At 45.8% G+C, this 27218-nt stretch overlaps 1 protein-coding gene across 7 annotated transcripts in view; it reads left to right on the top strand.

Moving 5' to 3' along the window:
* Nucleotides 1-27218, top strand: part of WWC1 (WW and C2 domain containing 1) — a 173304-nt gene that overhangs the window by 133815 nt on the left and 12271 nt on the right. For all 7 annotated transcript variants that reach the window (XM_008015248.3, XM_008015251.3, XM_008015250.3 and 4 more), the window contains 6 exons: nt 242-328; nt 1355-1547; nt 11885-12037; nt 14064-14155; nt 23026-23158; nt 24417-24581. In XM_008015248.3, the coding sequence (XP_008013439.2) occupies nt 242-328; nt 1355-1547; nt 11885-12037; nt 14064-14155; nt 23026-23158; nt 24417-24581 (823 nt within the window). The remainder of the gene's footprint in view (nt 1-241; nt 329-1354; nt 1548-11884; nt 12038-14063; nt 14156-23025; nt 23159-24416; nt 24582-27218) is intronic.

Here is a 27218-nt window from a genome sequence, read left to right as displayed (position 1 = left end):
CATACCACTGAACTCAACCTGGATGACAGAGTGAGACCCTATTTCAAAAAAAAAAAAAAATTTTTTTTCAAACGATTGACAGCTCTAGCTCTACATCCCTGCATGGCAGCAAAGCACTGGGCCTATGCTCTTGAGCTCACCATAGTCCCCAGGGCAGCCAACAGCCACGTCCTGTGACTTTTAACAGAGAAAAGAAATGAGAGAGATGAGCGTGTTATTAATATGCCCCTTTTCATTTCAGGTATGATGAGAAGAATAAGCAATTTGCAATATTAATCATCCAGCTGAGTAACCTTTCTGCTCTGTTGCAGCAACAAGACCAGAAAGTGTGAGTATGCAGCTGGACGGGTGTGTATCATACTCTCAGCCTCCGGAGTCACCCCTGGGGGTCACTTTTCTATCCTGTCCTGATCCAGTTATGGGCCATGTCAAGACACTGTGGGTTTGTAATGCATATGGCTGTGATGCTAAATGTCAGTGCTGTGCATGTGAATACAGGCACAATGGCAAGCACACTAACTGTAAAGACAAGCACTCAGATGACTGTGTGAATTCCTGCCCCATTGTATGCTGAGCACCTGCTGAATGCCAGCTCTAGGAATGGGGTGGTGAGCAGATCCTTCCTGGGCCCTACCCTCCTGGACTTTGAGCCTCATGGAGAGAAATGGTCATAGTCTGTTTTATCTTCTCGTAAGCTCAAGTGTTTCTTGCAGAGAGAGGTGGGTCTTCTCTTTCCAAGAGTCAGCACCAGTCACTGTGCTTCTCTTGGAGGGGTGTGATTATGTGTTACCTTGATGCTGACAGGATGCAAACACCTGTTCTGTCCGCATGCGGGCTCCTCCCATGGTAGATGGGTTTATCCTTTATTGCACTCATCTGCCTACAAGTTTTCTCGGATCATAAGGCCCAGAGGGTGGCAACAGAAGCTTATGTGTCTGTGGTCTACACCCAGCCAGCCTGTGAGGGTGGCGAATATGGGAAGAAGGAAGGGCAGGAAGGTGGACAAAACAGAAGGAAGACAAGATGGAATGCTTGGGTCATTTTCAGTCTTTTGCCCACCCAGATGGTGCCAGGCTGAATAGCCTTCTCCATAGCTCACTGGTACTCAGGCAGGGGTATCTGTGGGATGATGCCTGGAAGTGAAGGGTCTGGACCAAAGGACAAATGCATCTGGAATTTTGTTCGATTTGTCACAGTTTCTTCCAGTGTATGGGGCCTGATTCCCCAGATTCCTCACTTCTACAAATTCTCATCCACTGTTGTTTGCTTAGGGATTTCAGCAGCTGTTTAGTCCAACACTTTAGCCCCAGACATGGGCTGACCCAAGGTTTCCTGCGGCTCTGTCTCCCTCTAGGAATATCCGCGTGGCTGTCCTTCCTTGCTCTGAAAGCACCACCTGCCTGTTCCGGACCCGGCCCCTGGACGCCTCAGACACTCTAGTGTTCAATGAGGTGTTCTGGGTATCCATGTCCTATCCAGCCCTTCACCAGAAGACCTTAAGAGTCGATGTCTGTACCACCGACAGGAGCCATCTGGAAGAGTGCCTGGTAAGGGCCGTGGCTGGCTGGCTGGCTGGCTGGCCTTCTGTGTTTATGGAGATTGGTCCACCCTGAGCTTCAGGAAGAAGGCTTGAAGGAGACGCAGGTTGTGCTATCAATCAGGCTCATCTTGGAGTCTAGGCAGCAAGACTTCCACAGGTGAATGTTGTTCTCAGACTTAGGGTAGGAGGGAAGGAACTCTTTCGCGAGAGGAAGAATAATGGACCAGAAAGTGCCTTTGGAAACTGCCAGAAGCTGGAAAACGCCGCAGGCCGCAGCTTTACTCTACAGCATGAGAGATTAGATAAGCACAGACTATGGCTGTGTGGTGGCTTATATCTGTAATCCCAACCCTTTGGGAGGTCAAGGCCAGAGGATCGCTCAAGTGCAGGAGTTCGAGAGCAGCCTGGGCAACACAGCAAGACCCCATCTCTACAAAAATTAAAATTAGCCAGGCTTGGTGGTGCATGCTTGTAGTCCTAGCTACTCTGGAGGCTGAGATGAGAGGATCCCTTGAGCTGCAGTGAGCTGACATGCTACAGTATTCTGGCCTGGGCAACAGCAGAACTCTGTGTCAAAAAAAAAAAAAAAAAAAAAACACAGAATAATGAAAACAAACACATAGGCCTTCACATCCCACCTTTACCACTTGTTATATAGCTGGATGACCTTGGGCAAGGTACTTAACATCTCTGATCCTCATTTTTCTTATCTGTAAAATGCAAATGATAATGCCTCCATCATGCCCACTAGAAGAATCTTTATAAGGATTGAGATAGCATCCATAAAGCACCCATTCAAGTGTCTGACCCACAGTGGGTTCTCATTGAATGGGGCCATTGCTAGTCTCCTCCCTGAAACGGACCTCCTCTGGCTTCCATCTGTCACTGCATTGGCAGGAGTCAGGACTGGGAATGAAGTAGCCCAGGTACATTGTGTCCTAAGAGACAGGCAGACCCAAGTGCAGACAGATACTCAGCTTTCCCATATGTAGAAGGGAGATTTATATAATAGCTAACTCGGGCTTAAGATGTACAAGTGAATTAAAAGAAGTAAAGGGCTTTGTTAACCCTGATGCCATTTAGTGTTAGAGTATTTTAATGATAACGCAACTGTGAGCACGAAGGAGCCCAAGCGTGGGCATTATACCTAGAAGGTTGCTCCACTCATGCTCAGATCTGCACTGGGAGCTTATTGTGTCCCCACCCGTGTCTGCGGCTGGGAATTCAATGGGGAACCAAACAGACAAGGCGCCAGCATTGATGGCTAAGATGTAAATGAACTGTGAGGAGGGCCATGTTGGAAATGGATGGGTTGAAGTGATGGAGGAAAATGTGGGATGCGTGCAAAGGGGAGAAACAAGATGTGTACACCTCTCTAAGCCTCTCCTGTCTCCATGTCTGGAAGCTGGAATGTAGAGCTTCTCACTGCCTTCTCGGAGGGCTCACCCCTTTCTCCTGCTGTAACTCACAGGCATTTGCCTAGAGTAGGGAATCTCTTTGCTCTCCATCCTTGCCTTGATCTGCATGCTCTGTAAAACCCTTCTCTATCATGGCATTGTGGGGCCACATCCTTGGATTGTGGCCTGGGGCCGTCACCAGGCTTGCCCTTCCAGCTGTGTCTCCTCACAATCTTCAATTCTCTGTCTCAGTTCTCTTATCTGTAAAATCTGGCTCATGCTGCCTTCCTGGAGGTGGTTCTCTGAAGACTAAACAAGGCACTAAAGCAGAGCTTCAAACTGTGCCTTGCACACAAGTTACCTGGAGCTCTGGCTAAAATGCAGATTCTGATTCAGCAAGTCTGGAGCAGAACCTGAGAGTCTGCATTTCTAACAAGCTCCCAGGTGAGGCCAATGATGTTGTACTGACAATAATGCAATAATTAATGCCAGTAGGATGCAGTTTATATGGCAGTCACTGAGCTAAGCTCTTTACATGCATTATCTCTGTTTTTTTTTTTTTTAATTTTAGACTGAGTCTCGCTTTCAGTCTCTGGAGTGCAGTGGCGTGATCTCGGCTCACTGAAACCTTCGCCTCCCAGGTTCCAGCAATTCTCCTGCCTTAGACTCCCGAGTAGCTGGGACCACAGGCGCACACCACCATACCTGGCTAATTTTTGTATTTTTAGTAGAGGCGGGGTTTTGCCATGTTACCCAGGCTGATCTTAAACTCCTGACCTCAAGTGATCCACCTGCCTCCGCCTCCTAAAGTGCTGGGATTACAGGTGTGAGCCACCACGCCCAGCCCATTATCTCTATTGATCCTCGCTCCAACCTTGCAAAATAGGTAGCGTATTCCAGTGGAGAAACTGAGGCACAAAGAGGTGAAAGACTTTTCCTAGATCACACAGTTAGGAAAGTGGCAGAAGCCATATTTGAACCCCAGCGGGTCTACCTCCGAAGTCCACACACGTCAGTGCCTCTGTGTTGTCTTTTTGCCAGCACAGGGCTCCCTGGAGCTCAGAGGTGGGGGTGGTGACTTGAAGGGGTTGGCAAGCCTGGTCTCCTCCAGCGAAGCATTCCCTTGGCTCTGGGCATTCCTAAACGAGAAGAGGCTAAATCCTATTTTCTTCTCCTAATTGGATGCCTTTTATTCCTCCTTCCTAATTGAAGTCTGGTCATTGCTGGTTGCCATGGCAGCAGCCAAAGCGCTCATCTCACTGTGGCTTGTCTCTGCCTGCAGCCAATGGGAAACCTCCTTTCCCGTATACGGTGGGGACATGGAGTGTCAGGCTGTCGTATTTTGGTGGCTGGAGGAGGAGAGGAAGTGAGATGGGAGGAAAAAGGGCCTGTCCACTCCCACGCAGAGACTCCGGGCAGCAGGGTATGTGGAATCCCCAGTCTGTTTTCAGCCAGGCAGCAACAGCATCTGTACTGAGCTGAGTCTATGTGTCTACCAGTGGGCCAAGAACTTCGTGTGCAGTATCTCATTTAATCTTCGCGATTGCCCCAGGAAGATAAGGGATCAAGGCCCAGAAAGGCTAAGTAACCTGCCAGGTCGTCCAAGGAGAAGATGGCAAAGCCTGGATTTGAACAGAGACTCCAGCTTCCTTATGTGTAGCCATCACACCATGCCACTTCTCAGGAGGTTACTATGAGTGTCTCTCATGTCCCCAGACCCAGATTACAGGTTTGGAGGACTACACAGCCCACCTTCCCAATATGGCAGGCAACAGTTCCACCAAATGCCCTAGCATGGCATCGCAGGGGGCCTAGTTGCCCACTGCTCTACTGCTGCGTTCAGTGCCACCCAGCCCAGGCTCTCTCGAGCTAGCCTGCTTCTCAGGCCCCACTTACGTCCCATGGTTCACCATTACAACCGTTCCCTTGCTCCCTCTCACTTTGGCATACTAACTTGGCAAAACCCCAGCCCTGTCAAAGCGAGCTCTCCACCCCCTCCTCTCCAACTGAGCAACTGGAAAAAAAATGCACACAACCACGCTGTATGGTGTCATTTGGAAATGGTAATCACTCACTTCCCAAGAGCCCTGAATGCTGCCCAGAAATTATACTGTATCTCCCTGGATGATTTACTCACCCACTCATCACAATGACTAATTCATACTTCTCTCAGGGAGAGAAGACAGAACAGACTCAGAAGAGGGCCCCCATACCATATCTAGCTATTCTTGTAAATTCTGCCATTTCCCTGGCTTCTGAGGATGGGCCTTCTGCACTCCTGTCTGAGGCCAGCGCCCCCATTTTCTCACAAGGACATTACTCCAGCAGCCATTCCGCTCTTTCCTCTGTCTTCAGTTTTCCCCCTTCCACTGGATCCAGCCTATCAGTATACCATCATGCTATTATTTCTCCCATGCTCAAAACAAAACAAACGTTTTTTTGACTGAGGATCTTGCTCTGTTGCCCAGGCTGGAGTGCAGTGCTGTGAACTTGGCTCACAGCAGCCTTGACCTTCTGGGCTCAAGTGATACTCCCACTTCAGCCTCTCCAGTAGCTGGGACTACAGGCACATGCCACCATGCCTGGCTAATTTTTGTATTTTTTGTAGAGATGGGGTCTTACTATGTTGCCCAGGCTGGTTGAACTCCTGGGCTCAGGGAGTCCTCCCGCCTCAGCCTCCCAAAGGACTGGGGTTACAGGCGTGAGCCACCACACCCAACCTAAAACTTTTTCGCCCCATTTCCACTTCCAACTACTACATTGTTTCTTTTGCTTTCTTTATAGAAAAACTTGAAAGAGGTGTTCCCTTCCTCTCTGTAACCCAATCTACGTGGACTTTGGCCCTCATCTTTCTTTTTTTTATATTTTTTTACTTTTATTTTTTAATTTTTGAGAGAGAGTCTCACTCTGCCACCCAGACTGGAGGGCAATGGCATGATCTCGGCTCATTGCAACCTCCACTTCTTGGGTCCAAGCCATTCTCCTGCCTCAGCCTCCCAAGTAGCTGGGACTACAGGCATGCATTACCACACCAGGCTAATTTTTTGTATTTTTAGTAGAGTGAGGTTTAACCATGTTGGCCATGCTAGTCTCAAACTTCTGACCTCAAGTGATCCACCCACCTTGTCCTCCTAAAGTGGTAGGATTACAGGCGTGAGCCACCGTGCCTAGCCTGGCCCTCATCTTTGTACCAAGGGTGTCCTCATCATGTTCATCAGTGAGCTCCTTGTTACCAGACCAGGGGCCAGCTCTCCATCTTCCTTCTGGACCTGCCAGCTACACTTGCCGCAGTTGCTGACTCCACCTCCCTCAACATCCTTTGCCCTTGCTTGGCCTCCTGTTTACCTTGCTCTTCCAGTGTTCTCCCCTCACCTCTAGCATCTTGGTCTCCTTTGCTGGTTCTTCCTCATTTCCCTGACCTCCCTATCTCAGAGGGCCCAGGGCTGGGTCCTTGATCCTCCCCTTTTCTACTCGTTTCCTTGGTGATCTCATTTTATCTCCCAGTTGCAAACCCATCCCAAGTGCAGGGCTCCAGCCTGGGCCTCCCCACACCCCTCGAATCTCTTATTTCCACTGCCTGTTCTGCATTTTCACTTAAACATAAAATAGGACCTCAAACTAACATGGCCACAAGAATGCCCCTGACCTTTCATCCTGTGTGTCCACTGTCTCAGCCAATGGCAATCTCATTCTTCCATTGCTCAGGTCAGACACCCTGCAGTCATCCGTAACCCCTCTCTTTCCCTTACCCCATCCTCTTAGCTCCACCTTCAAAAGAACCCTACATCCCACTTCTCACCATTTCCCCAGACCCAAGCCACTGTCTTTCCTTCCTTGGATGATGGCAGCCATCTCCTACTTGGTCTCCCAGCTTCTGTCCATTTCCCCTTCCTCATTTTTCAACAAAGTAGCCAGACTAATCCTATTTAAATGTAAATCAGTGCATGCCATTCTTTTGCTAAAACCTTATGATGGCTTATGTCTCCACCTAGAGTCAACACCTGTGTCCTTTGCCTGGCCTCCAAGGCCCCTTGGGATTTGGCCACTTCTTATCTCTGGGATTATATCTGCAAAACTCTTCCTCCAGCCTAGTGTTCCTTGAATACGTCAACATGTGCTCCCCTCCAGGCCTTTGCACTTGCTGTGTCCTCTGCCTGGCATTCTGTCCTCCCAGGTGTTCCCTCACCTCCTTCCGGACTTTGTTCAAATGTCACCTTCTCAGTGAGGTCTTCCACCCTATGTAAATCCCATTACCCTCTCTGCTCTCTTATCCCCTTCTAGCCCCCTTCCCTGTAGTATTTTTCTCTACACCACCTTTTATCACCTAACATTTCACTGTGCCTCATAGATTCTAGGGTACGTGTTATCTTTACATTTTATTTCTGAAATCAAGATGCACTGTGTACTAGATGACAAGTTATAGTTTAATTGGCAACTATTTCTCTTTCTTGGTGCATAAAATAATGGTACACTTTTAAATGATAGCATCTTAGATTTGATGAAACACAGTAAGGAGTTGTTATCTGATTCCCCTAGACGCAAATATAAAGTCATGGGGTAGGAATATTTATCTGCCTTCAATTCTGCTCTGTCTCCAGCACCCAGAACAGTGCCTGGCACATGAGACTTCTCAGCACATTTTTGTGTGTTGAATAAATGAATGAATGAATACGTAAATGCCCTCAAAGGTGCATCCAGTTTACTGAGGTAGACAATACTCACAGCTGTGAGCCGGCCCCAGATAAACAGTATATCTTGTTAGAATTAATAATAATCTGCTGGAAGTGTTACACCTCAAAGCTGTGATCCTGGTCCTTTCCCCTCATACCTCACACATGGCCTGGCATGTTCTGAACTGTAATATCCAACATAGCTGTCTATCTCCCTAGGAAACCATGAGCCATTTTGGGTAAGAATCATATCTTACATGCTTCTGTGGTTCCAGAGTCTGCGAAGGGCTTAGGGAGTTTTTATTGAATGAATAAATGAGCAATAGACAAATATTTATATTTATGTACATTTATTCTGGGTGCCTGAAGTGTGCCAAGCATTTAATTCACTCTGATCCTCCCAATAGGCGGGTAGGTAGGAGTTGTTTTCCCTGTTTTCCAGATGAGGAAGCTGGTGCTAAACAAGCGAAGTGTCAGCATTGTGCTTTCTTCCTGTCCCCACTAACCGCTGTGCTCTCAGAAACCACCTTTCACTGTCCCAGACCTAGCACAGCTCTGCCACGTTCCAATGCATCCTGATGAATTGTAGCCCCCATAATCCCCATGTGTTGTGGGAGGGAACTGGTGGGAGGTAATTGACTCATGGGGGCGGTTACCCCCATGCTGCTAGTCTCATGATAGTGAGTGAGTTCTCATGAGATCCGATGGTTATATAAGGGGCTTTTCCCACTTTTGTTCGCCACTTCTCTTTGCTGCCACCATGTGAAGGAGGAAGTGTTTGCTTCCTCTTCTGCCATGATTATAAGTTTCCTGAGGCCTCCCCAGCCATGCTGAACTGTGAGTCAACTAAACCTCTTTCTTTTATAAATTACTCAGTCTCGAGTATGCTTTATTAGCATGAGAACGGCTTAATACACTTGGCTACAGGTCCGTTTTGCAAACTGGCATTTGGCATTTCTACCACCCATCAGCACAGAGTCTGGGTAGCCCCTTCCACACACCGACACTGGTGTGTTAGGGGAAGGTGAGCTGACCACCTTCCCAAATCTGACCAGGGCTCATTTTTGGACATGTCAAAACAATAAAGCCTCTGAGGAATGATTAATTAGTTTGTAGTAAATTCTAGGGAGGATGTAGGGGTGAAAACAAAACAGTAAAATATTAAGTCACTTGAAATAATTCCCTTTTCTGTGAGCTTATAGTCAGTTAGGTTAGTTTGTTATAATTTGTTTTCAGTTTAAGGGATATATTTACATAACTCAAAGAAAAATTGTATGGAAAGGTTTACTGAAGAGAAACCATGCTCTCTCCTCACCCCAGCCTCACTGCCTATCCTATATAGGTGACCACTTTGATTAATTTCTTTTTCATCTTTCCATTATTTCTTGTGCACGTATGATCATGTTCACTCCACCTTGCACCTCAAACATGGTGCAATATATACATAGACTATAGACACATATACTTATCCCCCTCTCTCTTACACGAAAGGTAGCATATTATGTACACTTTTCTGCACCGTGCTATTTTTTTCTCGTAACTGTATAGCCTGGCCATCTCTCTGCATCAGTATAAAGAGATCTTCCTCTTTTTTACACAGCTACATAATATTCCATTGCATAGATAGATTATAGTTCTTTCAGTCTGTTCCCTGTTGCTGGACCTTTGGGTCGTTTAAAATCTTTTGCTGTTGGCTGGGCGCGGTGCCTCACACCTGTAATCCCAGCACTTTGGGAGGCCGAGGTGGGCGGATCACCTGAGGTCGGGAGTTCAAGACTAGCCTGACCAACATGGAGAAACCCCGTCTCTACTAAAAATACAAAAAAAAAAAAAAAAAAAATAATAGCCGGGCGTGGTGGCATATGCCTTAATCCCAGCTACCCTGGAGGCTGAGGCAGGAGAATCGCTTGAACCTGGGAGGCAGAGGTTGCGGTGAGCCAAGACCATGCCATTGCACTCCAGCAGCCTGGGCAAAAAGAGCAAAACTCTGTCTCAAGAAAAAAAAAAAAAACTTTCGCTATTACAAAGAGGGTCAAAATGAAGACTCTTTTTGTGGGTCATTTTGTACTTGTACAGATTTCTGCAGGTGTATCTGTGGGATAGACAGCTTCAAGGAGAATTACTCGGTTGAAGGGTAAAATGCGTTTATGTTTTTACTAGATATGACTAAATTCCTTCCATCGGGTTTCTGCCATTTTACATTCCCACGAGCAAGGTGAGAGAGAGCCTGTTTCCCCATAATCTCACCAACAGCATTTGTTGGCAATTTTTTTAAACTTTTGCAAATTTAGTGGAGGAGAAATAACGCAGTTTTCTACCTCACTTGGAATTAATTACTTGTTCAGTTCCTGAGTTCCTTGGGAGAGTTCTGGCTCCCAGAAGGTGGAACCATGTGCGGACCATCATTATGCTCAGTACATAACATAGAACCTAGTGCTTAATATAACTAACACAGAATGGGAATTCAACAACAGAAAAATCAAATAACCCAATTTGAAAAGGGGAAAGGACTTGAATAGACATTTCTCCAAAATTAATATACAAATGGCCAACATCCATGTGAAAAGATGTTCAACATTACTAATTATCAGAGAAATGCAAATCAAAACCACAGTGAGATACCACCTCACACGTATTTGGATGATGGCTATCAAAAAACCACACAAAATAACTAGTGTTGGTGAAGATGTAGAGAAATTGGAACTCGTGTGCGTTGTTGGTGGGATTACAAGCACTTCCTTAGCAAGTGTTGATGTGAACAGTATAGTAGTTCCACTAAAAAATTTAAAATGTAACTACCATATGACCTAGCAATTGTACTTCTGGGCATATATTCAAGATAATTGAAAGCAGGTTGTTGTTCTTGTAGTTTTTTGTTTTGTTTTGTTTTGTTTTGTTTTGTTTTGTTTTTGAGACAGAGTTTTGTTCTTGTTGCCCAGGCTGGAGTACAATGGCACGATCTCAGCTCACCTGCAACCTCCATCTCCTGGGTTCAAGCAGTTCTCCTGCCCCACTCTCCCAAGTAGCTGGGATTACAGGAATATGCCACCACGGCTGGCTAATTTTGCATTTTTAGTAGAAATGGGGTTTCTCCATGTTGGTCAGGCTGGTCTCGAACTCCTGACCTCAGGTGATCCACCTGCCTCAGCCTCCCAAAGTGCTCCAATTACAGGCATGAGCCACCATGCCCTCCCTGAAAGCAGTTTCTTAAAGAATTACTAGTACACTCATGTTCATGGCAGCCAGCACTGCTCACAATAGTGAAGAGGTAGAAGTAACCCAAATGTCCATCAACAGATGACTGGATAAGCATAATGTAGCATGCCCATACAATGGAATATTATTCAGCCTTAAAAAGAAAGGGGGATCTCTTAGCCCAGGAGTTCGAGATTACAGTGAGCTATGATCACACCACCGCACTCCAGCCTGGCAACAGAGTGTGACCTTACCTCCAAAAAAACAACAACAAAAAAGGAATAAAATTCTGATATACGCTACAACACAGATGGACCTTGAAGGCATTGTTAAGTTCAGTAAGCCAGTCACAAAAAGACAAATACTGTATGATTCCACTTATATGAGGTATCTAAAGTCATCAAATTCCTAGAAACAGAAAATACAGTGGTGGTTACTAGGGGCTGCAGGGAGGGGAAAAAGGAAGTTATTGCTTAATAAGTGTAGAGTTGCCAGGTGTGGTGGCTCACGCCTGTAATCCCAACACTCTGGGAGGCCGAGGCGGGCAGATCACGAGGTCAGGAGATCGAGACCATCCTGGCTAACATAGTGAAACCCCATCTGTACTAAAAATACAAAAAATTAGTGGTGGCGGGTGCCTGTAGTTCCAGCTACTTGGGAGGCTGAGGCAGGAGAATGGCGTGAACCCGGGAGGCAAAGCTTTCAGATTTGCAAGATGAGAATGTTCAGTAGATCTCTTTTACAACAATGTGCGTGATGTTTAATACCACTGAAATTGCACTTAAAAGCAGCAAAGATGGTAAACTAAAGGGTTTTTTTTTTAGCATAGTTTTGTTTATTTAAAAAAAATTCATAGGATAAGTCCTCAATAAAAATTTGGCAAATGATTAAACCAATCAACGAATGAACGAACGACAAATGAGTTATTGGAAATGTTAACAACTTGGCCTATCTTCCTGCCAGGATGCCTCCCTCTTATCTGGAGTGGTGTTTTCTCCATACTGTCTCCGTGAACCAGATTCCCTGACACTTGGTTCCCCCCTCTGCTCCGCTTATGTTCTCCTTGTTTCCATCCCCAACAGGGAGGCGCCCAGATCAGCCTGGCGGAGGTCTGCAGGTCTGGGGAGAGGTCGACTCGCTGGTACAACCTCCTCAGCTACAAATACTTGAAGAAACAGAGCAGGGAGCTCAAGCCAGTAGGAGTCACAGCCCCTGCCCCAGGGCCTGCAAGCACGGTGAGCTGGGACCAGGTGTGCCACCCTCCCACAAGGCAGCACCTGGATGTTGGAAGGGAAAGCCTCTCCCAGAACTGGAGGTGGTCCGGCAGCACAAGAGGAGAAAAATGGGGTGGAGGAAGTAGGAGAAGAAGACAGGGAAGGAGAGATCTCCACTAAGGGGCAGGCGGCTCCCCTTCCACAACTGCTTTCTTCCACATCCGTGCTTCCTCCTGTCCTTTGTTCTACCTAATACCACTTGGCTAACGAAAACTTAATTCATGATTTTTTACAAATGAAATGGAGAAGGAGATAGAAAACTGTGGAAGGTAAAAGATGAACCTTTCTTGGACCCCTACTTTGTTCAAGGTCCACAGTGGAGGCTTTGTATAAGAGGCAGCTGGAAGTCATGGGAAGAGAATCAGAGGGCTAGGTCAGTCATATCGCCTCTCTGAGCATCCAATTTTTAATGTCTAACATGAGCCTTAAAAGGTTGTTATGAGGATGGGCACGGTGCCTCATGCCTATAATCCCAGCACTTTGGGAGGCCGAGGCAGGAGGATCTCTTGAGGCCAGGAATTCAAGACAAGCCTGGGCAACATGGTGAGGCCTATCTCTACAAAAATAATAATAATAATAATAATTAATTATTAAAAAGAGAAAAAAGTTTTTATGATGCTTTGAAGAAATATATGTAAAGAGCACTTGGTAACTCTTCCATTATGACTTTGTTACTTGAAAATCTTGGCCGGGCATGGTGGCTCATGCCTGTAATCCCAGCACTTTAGGAGGCTGAGGCAGGAGGATCTCTTGAGTAGATCTCTGAGTTCAAAACCAGCCTGGCCAACATGGCGAAACCCTGTCTCTACTAAAATTCCAAAAATTAACCAAGCATGATGGCAGTCGTCTGTAATCCTAGCTACTAGGGAGGCTGAGGCAGGAGAATTACTTGAACCCGGGAGGCAGAGGTTGCAGTGAGCCAAGATTACACCATTGCACTCCAGCCCAGGCAAGAGAGCAAGACTCCATCTAAGAAAAAAAAAAAGAAAAGAAAAGAAAAAAAAATCTTACATTTGCCTATTTTCAGTGAAAAAATATGTTTTTTCATTTTAGTTAGTGCAGTACGCTTTAACGTATTAAAATATCCTTAAACTGTCTCCCCCATTTGGAAAGCCCACACCTACTGGCCAGGCAGACTGGTCAGGACTCAGTTGAGCAGTGAAGTTAGTCTTACATATAGGGTATTGGACTCCTATGGGATCCTGACCACATCAAAAAGTTAGAGAGAGTGTTTTGGATTCAGGTTTTCTTGTAATTCTCTGTAGTGATCCTTTCCTCTCTGTAGAGGTTGTTCCTTCTGTCGGTACTTGGTTGGTTTGGACAGCCACTGCCTAGAATTTCTATGCAGAGGATAGGTTGGGACATACAGGTAAAGATAAGGGTAGCAAATAGATAAATTAAGTCTATTTTCTTTTTCTCTTTCTCCTCCTCCTCTCCTTTCCCTCCCCACCCCCACCTTCTTTTTCATCATCATCATCATCATTTTCTGTACTTCCTTTTGCATCAGGCAGTATTCCGTTTATTATGTACAGTTTACCAAGTCTCAGAGAGATAACCAAATTACATTAAGATGTACATCTCCTCAGTAAAGCTAGGTCTCAAACTCAGGTCTCTCACTCCAAAAAGAGACAGTACATTATGCATTATGTTATTGATGGTTCACATGTTGGTCTGTTGATGCTGTGGTCTCCTTACAGTCAGAGACCTTAATTCTCTCTCACTTCACTGCTAAACTTGGCTGTCTTCCACCACGATGCTGAGTATGTTCGTACATACAGGGGCTATTCTCTGGAGAACTGCTAGTTGGGGAAATTAAGGACAATTTTTCCAGTTTATCAGTGACCTTGGGCAAGACACTTGACCACTCTGGTCTTTGGTTTGACCATCAGTTCACTGGGAGGGTCACAGGTCTGAGATGCTCTGATTCCTGGCAGGTAGGGTGGCACCTACCTTGTACCCAATGACCCAGCAGCCTTTGTCTCTATAGGACGCTGTGTCTGCTCTGTTGGAACAGACAGCGGTGGAGCTGGAGAAGAGGCAGGAGGGCAGGAGCAGCACACAGACACTGGAAGACAGCTGGTGAGTGAGCACACCCTTGGGCCCCAGAAGCTGCCCTGCCTGGATCTAGGCCCAGCAATGAGATCCCCAAATGCCAGTGCAACTAAGAGAAGGGTTCCACTGGGAAGACTGAGAACCCCTCTCCTCATGGGTTCTCTACAGGCAAAAAGGCAATGTAACCTAGTACGATGGTTCCCAGAATTCCTTTCGAATTTGCCATTTTGTTTCCCATGAATCACCTATGCTAGTTCATACCTAGTGTTATTCTTTATCTTGATATAGTGACATTTATTTTGCTAAAAAAAAAAAAAAAAAGAGAAACTTTATGTTACTCTAAATGAAAAATTTGTGTAGTTTGCCATAAAGTAAAGAGTCCTTGGGAATTACATTGGACTTTCAGGAATGGAGAACAGAAATATTAGACAGAAATAAGATAGAAGTTTACTTCTTCTTCACTTAAGAATAAGAGGGCCAGGAGTGGTAGCTCATGCCTGTAAATCCAACACTTTGGGAAGCCGAGGTGGGCGGATCACGAGGTCAGGAGTTCAAGACCAGCCTGACCAACATGTTGAAACCCCGTCTCTACTAAAAATACAAAAATTAGCTGAGCATGGTGGTGCACGCCTGTAATCCCAGCTACTCAGGAGGCTGAGGCAGGAGAATCACTTGAACCCAGGAGGGGGAGGTTGCAGTGAGCTGAGATTGCGCCACTGCACTCCAACCTGGGTGATAGAGCAAGATTCTGTCTCGAAAGAAAGAAAGAGAGAGAGAGAGAGAGAGAGAGAGAGAGAGAGAGAGAGACAAGGGGAGGGGAGAGGAAGGGAGGGGAAGGGGAAAGAGAAAAAAGAAGAAAAAGAAGAAGAAGAATGTAATCCCAGCTATTCAGGAGGCTGAGGCAGGAGGCAGGAGGATTGCTTGAACCCATATGAAACCTCATCTCAAAAACAATTTTAAAATAATGGGAGAGGCCGAGCATGGTGGCTCACACTTGTAATCCCAGCACTTTGGGACCCCAAGGCGGATGGATCACCTGAGGTCAGGAGTTTGAGACCAGTCTGGCCAACATGGCAAAACCCCATCTCTACTAAAAAATACAAAAATTAGCCAGGCACGGTGGTGGGCACCTGTAATGGGGTATTTTGCAAAATTCAGTAAAATTATGCATGATAAGCACTTAACACAGACCCTGACCTAGAGGAAGCATTCAATAACACTTCCATATTATTATTCTCTTAGAGCCCCAAATTATGTATTTAGTCTCAGCTACTCAGGAGGCTGAGGCAGGGACAATTGCTTGAACCCAGGAGGACAAGGTTGCAGTGAACCGAGATTGCGCCACCGCACTCCAGCCTAGGTGACAGAGTGAGACTCTGTCTCAAAAAAAGAAACAACGGAGGAAGCAATCCAAGGCTATCCAATTCTGTCAACCCCACGGTGTTATTGGGAATCCAGGCTCCTTTCCTCTGTCTGCTTTGCTGTCTTTACTATGTGACCTCCATCACCCAGGCTGCTTTATAGCCCAAGATGGCTGCTGGATCACCAGCCATCAGGCAGGTAACCATCAGGAAAAAGGAAAGATAAAAGAGAGCATGCCTGTGTACCTTTTAACTAAGAAGCATTCCTGAATGTCCCGCACAGCAACTTCTGCTTGCTTCTCATTGGCCAAGCTTAGCCACTTAGCCTGCCTAACTGCAGGGAGATTGGAGAATGAGATCTGTTATTTGGGTACAAAAATCAAATTTCTGTTACTAAGGGAAAAAGTGGATACTGGGTAGACCAAGAGCCAAGTCTGCTTCAAAAGGTAACTGTGGAAAACACAATGTCATGAAAATAAAGCAATATTATTAAAGTCTAGTTAGAGAGATTGCTTGCTAAGCCTGAGCCTTCTCTCCCGTTATTTTAACAAAAAAAAAAGGTTAGCAAGTGTTTCAGCAATGTTGAAGACATGCTATTGCCAGAGACTTTCTCCTTGTTGTAATCAAAATGTCTGAACAAGAATTGAAAAGGGGACAACTTTCTCACTTTGTGATTCGGTGCTATTGAATTCCTTGTATTATGAGAAAGGCCTCATCATACACTTTAAGAGGCAATGACAGAGACTAGGGTTTGAATCTTGGATTCTTCATGTTTTTGTGTCACCTTAGGCAGAGTATTTTTGAAACTTTTTATGGTAGTGTAAAATTCTTACAGAAAATTCACCTAAGCAGAGAGCTCAGTGAATTTTCGGAAAGCAAAACTCTGTAACTAGCATCAAATCAAGAAGCAGAATGTGACCAGCACCACAGAAGCCGACACCTTGTGTCACTGCCGGGCAAGTCACTCTAACCTTGTCTGAGCCTCATCTGAAAACTGAGGAAATAATACTGACTATATAAAGTTACTGAAAGAGACTCAAGGGAAAGGCACTGATGAAGATCAAGTGCAAAGCACACAGTAGACCCTCAATACGTGGTCGAAATTATTGTTAGGAAAGAGAGAAGGAACATTCCTCACTACTGGCTGGAAATACGGTAAATCCCACGTAGGAAATGGCCACAGCCTATGAATCTTGCCATTTGGAAGGAAGAATAAGTTGGTCTTAAGTGCCTGTGCTTTAAATTCAGACAGATATGGATCTGGAGTCTAGCTCAGCCAACTTCCTTCTGGGATTCTGTTTCTGATCAGTAAGACCTTATTGAGCATTAGTAAGTTTTAAAAGCTCCCTGGGTGATTCTAATGTGGAGCCTAGGCTGAATATCACAGCTGTAAACTTCCGTCTCCTCATCTGTGAAACAGAGATTTAGAAAACAACTACTATGTCATGGGGTATTTTGCAAAATTCAGTACAATTATGCATGATAAGCATTTAACACAGACCCTGACCTAGAGGAAGCATTCAATAACGCTTCCATATTATTATTCTCTTAGAGCCCCAAATTATATATTTAGTCTCAGAAGGCATCCTTCCTTAATATGTTTTACTCCAGAGGTCAGCAGATGATTTCTGGAAAGGGCCAGATGGTAAATATTGTTTGCCTTGTGGGCTGTAGGAATTCTGTTGCATCCCCTCACCTCTGCTGTTGCAGTGTGAAAGCAGCCATAGGCAGTATTTAAACCAATGACAGTGTCTGTGTTCCACTGAAATGTCATTTATGGACACTGAAATTTGCATTTTATATAATTTGCACCTTTTCACCAAGTATTCCCCTTTTGATTTTTTTTTTTCAGTCATTTTAAAATATAAAAACCATTCATGGCTTAGACTGTCCAAAACAAAGCAGCAGGCAGGATTTGGCCCACAGGCTATAGTTTGCTGATCCTTGTTTTACTCTTCTCCCTTACTATTTTTTTCATGTGATAAAGCGGATGGCAAGGTTCCTGGAATTTTTGTATGTTCCTTTGTTAGTTTAGGGTTCTCTCTAAATTGTCTCAATTTCTCTCTCCCCCTCCTTCTCTCTCTCTCTCTCTCTCTCTCTCTCTCTCTCTCTCTCGTCTGTCCACACCGACCCCTGGCCATCTCCCTCTCTCTTTCCTTTCCTCTCTCTTTCTCTGCCTCTCTCTCTTTCTCCCTGGCACACTGCTGTGCCACACTACTACGGATCACACAGGCAAAGGTCTGATGCCAGAAATAGGCCCAGGACCTGTCTCCCAAAACCCTGGCACAAGATCAGTGGTTTCCACCAAATTCCAAGCTTGTGCTGAGACTTTTCAAGCCGTCTCCTAGCAACCGCCTTCTGTTCCTTCTCCCTTTGTGGCCCCCTGTCTCCACACCCCCTGCCATTCAAACTTCCCTTACAAAGAGGGCTGGGGATCCCAGAGCTGCTGTAGTGGGGTAAACCATCTGCAGCCCCCTCCCCCAAGACTGGAAGCTTCTCTTGGTCCTGGGATGTTAACTGGCCTTGCCATGCCTGCTCATCTCTGGAGTCTTGGGTTCTGGTCTGCAAAAGGCTGTCCGTCTGTTCCAATTTACAGTCCTTCCTCGGCACCCAGTACCCAGCATGTCACTGGTCCTCCTTCTTTTTATTTTATTTGTTCTTTTATGTCTTTAAATCATATAATCAGAAGACTGGATTTTTTTTTTTTTTAATCCACAAGCAAAATAAAACTAAGAGTGTTAGAAAATACAGGAGAATATAACACCAAACAATACTAGAGGGAAAAATCTTTGTATTTGCCTCCTTGGGAACTTGTATTTGTCTAGGGCAGATGCTGAGAAGTGGCATTGCTGGATCCCAGGGCGTGTGTTTTTTATATTTTAATAGACATCATAGAGCAGTTCTCAAATAAGATTTTAATAATAAATGCTTCCACCAGCAGTGATTGAGTACCCTAATCTACAGCCTCTCTGACAATGTAATCAATGTAATCAAACTGCTGTAACTTAATTAAGGATATGTACATTTTTTGTTTTAACAGATAAGGCTAAATTGCCTTCAGAATGTAAATTGACTGCTCTCCTTTACACTTCCCACAGCGATATGCCTGTTTCTGTACCTTCACCAGCACTTGATATTATCAGATGTTTTTTCCACTTTGCCACTCCAGTGGATGAAAAGATATTGTTGATTTTAATTATTTTTCTCCTTACAATTAAAATTAAGTTGGGTTTTTTTGTTTGTTTGTTTTTTGTTTTTTGGTCTCAGCCTCCCAAGTGGCTGGGATTACAGGCATGCGCCACCACGCCCAGCTAAGTTTGTATTTTTAGTAGAGATGGGGTTTCTCCATGTTGGTCAGGCTGATCTCGAACTCCCGATCTCAGGTGATCCACCCGCCTCAGCCTTCCAAAGTGCTGGGATTACAGGCGTGAGCCACCACGCCTGACCAACAACTCTTTTATTTGTAGACAGAGAGGCTGCTGGGGCCAAGGAGGAGAGCCAAGGCCCCTCCGCAGAGCAGTCCTCATCTAAGTACAGAAGAGGTTTGAATTGCAGAGTTGTGAGTAGAGATCCAAAATGCATTCTCCCCATTGGGAAAATCCTCAGGGAGATTTTGTGTTTCCCCACGCGTTCGCCGAGCCAGCTAGCTGGATGTTGGATTCTCTGCTTTTGGCTGGGATTCTTTTGGCTCAGTATGATAACACTGTCTCATGCTGATCAGAAGCCGGGCAGTTCTGTATGTCTTTCAGAAGTCAAGATGGGAGTAGAGATAAATTACTACTTAACAAATGTAGCCTATTTGTCACACCAAATCCTTCCAACCTTAGAGTCCAAGGGAAATGGAGAGTTTTAAGGACTATCACCAAAAGTCTCTTCAGCAAATGGTGTTGGAACAATTAGATATTCATATGGAAAAAAAATAAACTTGGACACTTGTATCATGTATAAAAATTAATCTGTGGCCGGGCGCGGTGACTCAAGCCTGTAATCCCAGCACTTTGGGAGGCCAAGGTGGGCAGATCACGAGATCAGGAGATCAAGACCATCCTGGTCATCATGGTGAAACCCCATCTCTACTAAAAATACAAAAATCAGCTTGGTGTGATGGCACATGCCTGTAGTCCCAGCTACTCAGAAGGCTGAGGCAGGAGAATGACGTGAACCAGGGAGGCAGAACCGAGATCGCACCACTGCACTCCAGCCTGGGCGACAGAGCAAGACTCCATCTCAAAAAATAATCATCATCATCATCTCAAATGGGTTATTGAGCTACACAAAAAAAACTGAAATTATAGAAGTACTGAAAGTGTAAGAAAGAAACTGTTCAAAACTTTGAGGTAGGCAAAGATTTCTTAGGACATAAAAAGCACAAACTATAAATGAAAAAAATCAGTAAATTGGGCTTTATCATAATCAAAAACTTACAATCTTTGGAAGACACCACTTAGAAAATGAAAAGGCAAGCCACAGAGTTAGAGAAAATCATGCAGTCCACATACCTGACAAAGGATTCATAGCTCAAATATATTAAGATTTCTTACAACTCAATAATAAGACAACCCAATTTTTATTTTTATTTATTTATTTGTTTATATTAAGACAGAATTTTGCTCTTGTTGCCCAGGCTGCAATCTCGGCTCACTGCAATCTCCACCTCCTGGATTCAAGCGATTCTCCTGTCTCAGCCTCCTGAGTAGCTGGGATTACAGGTGCATGCCACCACGCCCGGCTAATTTTTGTATTTTTAGTAGAGGCGGGGTTTTATCATATTGGTCAGGCTGGTCTCGAACTTCTGACCTCAGGTGATCCACCCATCTCAGCCTCCCAAAGTGTTGGGATTATAGGCGTGAGTCACTGTGCCTGGCCAACAACCTGATTTTTAAGGGGCTGGAGATTCTAACAGACACTTCACCAAAGAAGATGGTCATAAATGCATGAAGAGTTTCTCAACAAGAAAATGCAAATTAGGCCAGGCTCAGTGGCTTACACCTGTAATGCTCACACTTTGGGAAGCTGAGGCAGGAAGATTTCTTGAGGCCAGGAGTTCAAGATCAGCCTGGGAAACAAAATAAAACCCCATCTCTGCAAAAGATTTACAAAATTAGCCAGGCATGGTGGCACGTGCCTGTAGTACTAGCTACTTGGGAGGCTGAGGTGGGAGAATCAACCACCTGAGCCCAAGAGTTCGAGGCGACAGTGAGCTATGATCACACCATGGCACTCCAGCCTCAACCTTGGCGACAGAGCAAGACCCTGTCTCTAAAAACAAAGAAAAAAGAAGAAAATGTACATTAAAACCCAACAAGATGTAAGTACACACCCAGTAGAGTGTCTAACTATAAAGATGAACGACACCAAGTGTAGTGAGGAACTAGAACTCTTAGAACATTGCTCAGGGGAAACATAAAATGGCAAAATCACTTTGGAGCAGCCATTTGTCCATGTTTTTTGTTGTTGTTGTTGTTGTTTAGACAGAATCTCACTCTGTCGCCCAGGCTGGAGTGCCGTGGTGCTATCTCAGCTCACTGCAACCTCCGCCTCCTGGGTTCAAGCAATTCTCCTGCCTCAGCCTCCTGAGTAGCTGGGATTACAGGCGCCCACCACCACGCCCGGCTGATTTTTGTATTTTTAGTACAAATGAGGTTTTACCACGTTGGCCAGGATGGTCTTGAACTCCTGCCTTGGCCTCCCAAAGTGCTGGGATTACAGGTGTGAGCCACCACGCCCAGCCTGTTGGTGTCTTAAAAGGGTACGTTTACACTTACTGTATGACCCAGTAATTCTGTTATCTGTTAGGGGCTGATTTGTATCCCCCCAAAATTCATACATTGAAGCCCTAACCCCCAGTACCTCAGGATGTGACTGTATTTGGAGGTAGGGCTTTTAAAGAGGTGGTTAAGTTAACACGAGGCCATTAAAGTTGGGATGGGACCTCAGACGAGGATATTTGGACACACAGACACCAGGGATGCGCACGCACAGAGGACAGACCATGTGAGCACACTGCGAGATGGCAGCCATCTGCTAGCCAGGGAGAGGGGCCTCAGGTGAATCAAACCTGCTGACACCTTGAGTGTGGATTTCCAGCCTCCAGAGCTGCCAGAAATCAATTTCTGTTGTTTAAGCCACCTAGTATGTGGTGGTTTATTTTGGCAACCCTAGCAATATCCAACAGAAATGAAAACCTATATTCATGCATAGACTTATACATGAATGTACAAGAAGCTTTATTCATACTTGCTTGGAAATGTAAGTAATCCAAATGTTCATCAGCTGAACTCTCCTTCTCTCCTTCCTCCTCCTCCTCCTCCTCCTCCTCCTCCTTCTCTTCCTCCTCCTTTTCCTCAACCACCCGCCTCATTCCAAGGTTTGGAACCCCTACCCTGAGTGCATTTAAAGGCAGGTGAACAGATCTAAATATGTTGCAATATATCCATCCAATGGAATATTAATGATAAAAAGGAGTGAACTATCTGGGCATGGTGGCTCACACCTATAATCCCAACACTTTGGGAGACCAAGGTGGGTAGATTGCTTGAGTCCAGAAGTTTGAGACCAATCTGGGCAACATACCAAAACTCTGTCTCTACAGAAAATAGGAAAATTAGCCAGGTGTGGTGGCACACACCTGTAGTCCCAACAACTCAGGAGGCTGAGGCAGGAGGATCACTTGAGCCCACTGGTGGAGGCTACAGTGAGCCAAGATGGTCCCACTGCACTCCAGCCTGGGTGACAGAGTGAGACTCTGATTCAAAGGAAAAAAAAAAGGGAGGAATGAACCGCTGATGCATACAGCATCATGGATAAACTTCAGAAACTTTATGCAGACACAGAGAAGTCAGAGACAAAATAGCGTATATTGTCTGATTCTATTTGCATGAAACTCTAGAAAAGTCAAACCTAATCTATAATAACAGCTAATCAATCGGTGGCTGCCTAGCAGGAGATTAAACTGGGAAAAGGTAGGAGGGAATTCTAGTGAGGAATGGAATGTTCTACATCTCAAGCGCAATAGTGGTTACATAGGTGAATACATTCGCCAAAACTCATCAAACTATACACTGAAAATGCATTTGTTGGAAACAAATTATGCCTCATTAAAAAAATTTTTTTTTGTTTTGAGACAGAGTTTCGCTCTTGTTGCCCAGGCTGGAGTGCAGTGGCGCGATCTCGGTTCACTGTAACCTCCACCTCCCAGGTTCAAGCGATTCTCCTGCCTCAGCCTTCTGAGTAGCTGGGACTACAGATGCACACCACCATGCCTGGCTAATTTTTGTATTTTTAGTAGAGATGGGGTTTCACTATGTTGGCCAGGCTGGTCTTGAACTCCTGACCTCAGGCGATCCGCCTGCCTCGGCCTCCCAAAGTGCTGGGATTACAGGCATGAGCCACTGCGTCTGGCCCCCCAAAATTTTTTTTTTAATGTATCCTCAATCGTCAAAAGGATTGGAAGCCCTCCCTTGGATGTACTTAAAGGCAGGTGAACAGAGGCAGAGTGGCTTCTAGGTGGGTAACCAAAGTACTTTGTCATCACAGGAGGTACGAGGAGACCAGTGAGAATGAGGCAGTAGCTGAGGAAGAGGAGGAGGAGGTGGAAGAGGAGGAGGAAGAAGAGGATGTTTTCACTGAGAAAGCCTCACCTGATATGGATGGGTACCCAGCATTAAAGGTAGGAAGGGCTGGGGGGATGGAAGGGCTGTTGTGGAGAAAGAGCCTTCAATTCTTGTGCTGAAGCAGTCAGAAAAGACTCAGAGCTAAGTCTTGGCCTCCAGCATCAGGGCACAAGCCCTCACAATGGAGTCACCTCTGGGTCATTCTGGTGGTGGTAAACCAGGAGAGGCCAACTCACCCACCTCTTTTCTTCTGCCCTCTGCATTTTCCCTGACTTCTCTGGATAGAATTCAAGCCTTGCAGTCAGATGGGTTTGGGTTCGAATTCTGGTTCTGATACTCCCTGGCTGTGTAGTCTTAGGCAGATGACTTCATCCCTCTCAAGCCTCCATTTTCTCATCTCTAAAATGGGCACAATAATACCAACCATGCAGATAGCCTCTGAAAATGTATTTCTTTATGCGGGTCTGCCCACAGTGCGACAGGAAAAAGGCCAGACTCCCTTTGCTGCCTGCTCCCCTGCTGCACTAGGGTCACATGTTACAGCAGGATTCACTCTCCATAGACAGCTGGCTCCAGGACTCCTGGAGTTAGAGCACCTGCCGTGTTTGAGCGAGGCTGCAGCTGGAGTACCACACAGAGGTGCCTGGCCACGGCGGGTGCAGTAGGATCTGGGCCCCAGTTCTAACTCCTCCACACCAAGGGGGCATCATTTTGCAATTTCTCCAGCCAGAGGGGGTGCCCTTTCTTAAAATTATATAAAGGCACTATTTAGGCTGACAAAGGTCCTGCATGTAGGTGTTTTTGTTTGTTTATGTTTTCCTGATGACTACTGTGCACGGGCAGTAAAAATCCTGATGGGTTGGTTTTAAAAACAAGACTAGCTGGTTGCCTTCAGAATTCAATGAAAGCAACTGTAGTACTTTGCCAGGGCTGTGGAAGCCTTGGGTGTGGTTTTTCAAAATGGACTTGGTTTATAGGTTTTGAGAGTGTGACGTCCAGGACGTTGGATATCGCACTCTCAAAACTTTGAGACACCTCTACTGCTCATGTGAGTTTGTTTGGAGGCTGAATGTGCTCCCACCAGCCCCCAACCACACGTGCCAGAGAGGGGTGGGGGTCGGTACACCCAGCCTTGGGTACTGTCCTGACTTCACCAGGCTGAGCTCATCTAGCAGGGCTAATGCCAAGGAAACCCTGGTGTGTCTGTGGGGAAAGGTGAGGTGACAGGAGGGAGGAGGAGCAGCTGAGTGGTCTCTGATAGGTGGCTGAGACTCTGTGAACGCTAGTGGCTTCAAGGTGTGACTTCTTCCTCAGGTGGACAAAGAGACCAACACGGAGACCCCGGCCCCATCCCCCACAGTGGTGCGACCCAAGGACCGGAGGGTGGGCGCTCCGTCCCCGGGGCCATTTCTTCGAGGGAGCACCATCATCCGCTCTAAGACCTTCTCCCCGGGACCCCAGAGCCAGTACGTTTGCCGGGTAAGTGAGCGTGCAGACCCCTTCTGCTCCCCTCAGAGTAGCCAAGAGCCTCACACAGGGCTGGGTGCAAATCCCATTACTCTCATGTTATTGGGTGACTTCGGGCATGTTAACATCTCAGAGCCTCAATTTCCTCAGGTGGAGTTCACGGGCCTACTTCATAGGATTGTTGTAGACAAGCAATAGAAAAGGCTTGGTAGTTAGTACTTGGTCAATGTTATTATAATTCCAACCAACTCACTTCCTCCTTGTTCACACTCTGCCCTGCCCTCCTGCAACCACTTGCTGAGATCAGAGGGGGACCCCTCAGTGTCCCCGAGACACACAGGAGTTTCTTTCCCACCTCCAGGGCAATTCTAGGGTACAGCCTGAGGCTGCCAAATTACAGCAGATCTGTATTATTTGGCTTCTAGTTTGTTTTATTTTTTTAATTGAACCTGCTGCTAACATTTAAAACTTATTAAAAAGGTGGCCAGATGCAGTGGCTCACACCTGTAAGCCCAACACTTTGGGAGGTTGAGGCAGGAGGGTCACTTGAGGCCAGGAGTTTAAAACCAGCCTCATCCACATAGTGAGACACTGTCTCCACCTAAGAAATTAAAAATTAGCTGGGCATGGTGGCATGCACTTGTAGTCCCAGCTAGTGGGGAGACTGAGGCAGAGGAATTGCTTGAGCCCGGGAGTCCAGTGCTGCCCTGAGCCATGTTTGCACCACAGCACTCCAGCCTGGGCAGCAGAGTAAGACCTGTCTTTAAAAAAAATATATTTTTAACCTAAAGGGCAATTAAAAATAAAGCCGGGCAGAGTGGCTCATGCCTGTAATCCCAGTACTTTCGGAGGCTGAGGTGGGCAGATCACTTGAGGCCAGGAGTTCAATAACAGCCTGGCCCACATGTTGAAACCCTGTCTCTACTAAAAATACAAAAAATTATCCGGGCATGGTGGCACATGCCTGTAATCCCAGCTACTTGGGAGGCTGAGGCAGGAGAATCCTTGAACCTGGGAGACGGAGGTTGCAGTGAACCAAGATGGCACCATTGCACTCCAGCCTGGGCGACAAGAGGGAAACTTGGCCTCAAACAAATGAAATAAATAAAATAAAATAGGAAGAGTTTGACATAAAATTCCAGTTCTTCTTGAAAAAAAGAGACTGTATGTCACCACAGACCACACACAATTGGCAGCAATTGGCTGGCACCAAGGTGGGGGCAACTGTCCTTAGTTGATGGAGGTGGGGAGCTTTCCAGTCCACTCTGGCCTCTACCTGGCCCTCTTTACCTGTTTCATTTGCCCACCAGCTCCTGTATACCCAGAGGAATGTGCAAGCCCTGCAGTGGTCTTTGTTCCTTCATACCCTCACTTTCCTTGCTTTCCAGTTCCCCTACCCCTTCCCCTTCCTAGGCCAGCCCACCTTCCTTCATTCTACCCTGCATGGGGGGTCTCAGTGTTTACTGAGTCTGAGGGGTCATGCTTTTGCTGGAGCTACAGAACCAGCCCTTGCTCCTGACCTTCCATGGGGCAGCACAGATAAGACATGTGCCTACCTTACCTGAATCCTGGGTTCCAGTGATATCAATATCCTTCCTTCCCCCACCATATAGAACTACTGAATGATAATTAGGCCCTCAACAGAACCTTCCTGCCTAATGTCCCAAAAAGTTGTCACAGAAGGGGAGGCCTGTGGAGTCCACACTTGGTTCTCTGCCTGCCCTTTACGTGACTATTGTTATGGAGGGAAGGGGAGAGGAAGGGAGGGGTCTCATTATCTGAGTATTCAGTGTTCAAGGCCTACAAGTATATAAGATTGATTAGAGAAGCTCATTTCTTTATAATGTGAAGATTTTACTGATTGACTGGCTGCTTGTCAAATGAGTCTTCATGGAAACATTCCCTGCAGTCCCTCCCAGGAGCAACATAAACCTCTCCCTTCTGTGGTAGAGCTCTAGCTAATTGTTTGAACTTGTAAGCAGCTGAAAAGATAATGCAGGTAACAATGCATGTTGGCTTCATATCTTGCCCAAGGTGCAGGATTTCCTAAAGTCACTGAATGTGATGTTGGGCTTCCTAAATCATAGGTAGAAGATGCTGCAGTTAAGCTGGCTCACAGCTGCAGGAGAGAAAAATCCAATCGGTGCTTCTCTACTAAAAATACAAAATTAGCCAGGTATGGTGGCTCATCGCATGCCTGTAATCCCAGCTAGTTGGGAGACTGAGGCAGGAGAATCACTCGAACGTGGGAGGCGGAGGTTGCAGTGAGCCAAGATCGGGCCATCGCACTGCAGTCTGGGCAACAAGAGTGAAACTCTGTCTCAAAAAGAAAACATGAATAATTTGAATGATTTAGAAAAGCCCTTAAGACAATGGATAACCCTCTGCATTTTTTTGGGGGGGGGGAGTGGAAATTACTGCCATTATGAACGTGCAGTAGAAATCAAACACAAAGAGAAGAATGTCACTCATTAGAAAAATCTCACCAAAAAATATTAGTGTTTCACTCGTTCTTTTTCATCAGGATTAGAATGTGGTTGTAATTTTGTTAAATGGGAAATATAAAATAGAATAACTTTGGCGAAATGTTTATCTTTTCCACCTATAGACTCAACCTCAAGCATTTTTCCCCAGTGTTTTCTGTAAAAT

Source organism: Chlorocebus sabaeus, chromosome 23 (assembly GCF_047675955.1).
Source record: "Chlorocebus sabaeus isolate Y175 chromosome 23, mChlSab1.0.hap1, whole genome shotgun sequence".
Taxonomy (NCBI): domain Eukaryota; kingdom Metazoa; phylum Chordata; class Mammalia; order Primates; family Cercopithecidae; genus Chlorocebus; species Chlorocebus sabaeus.
Note: the sequence above shows the minus strand (reverse complement) of the source record. Positions and strands in the feature narration are given on the sequence as shown.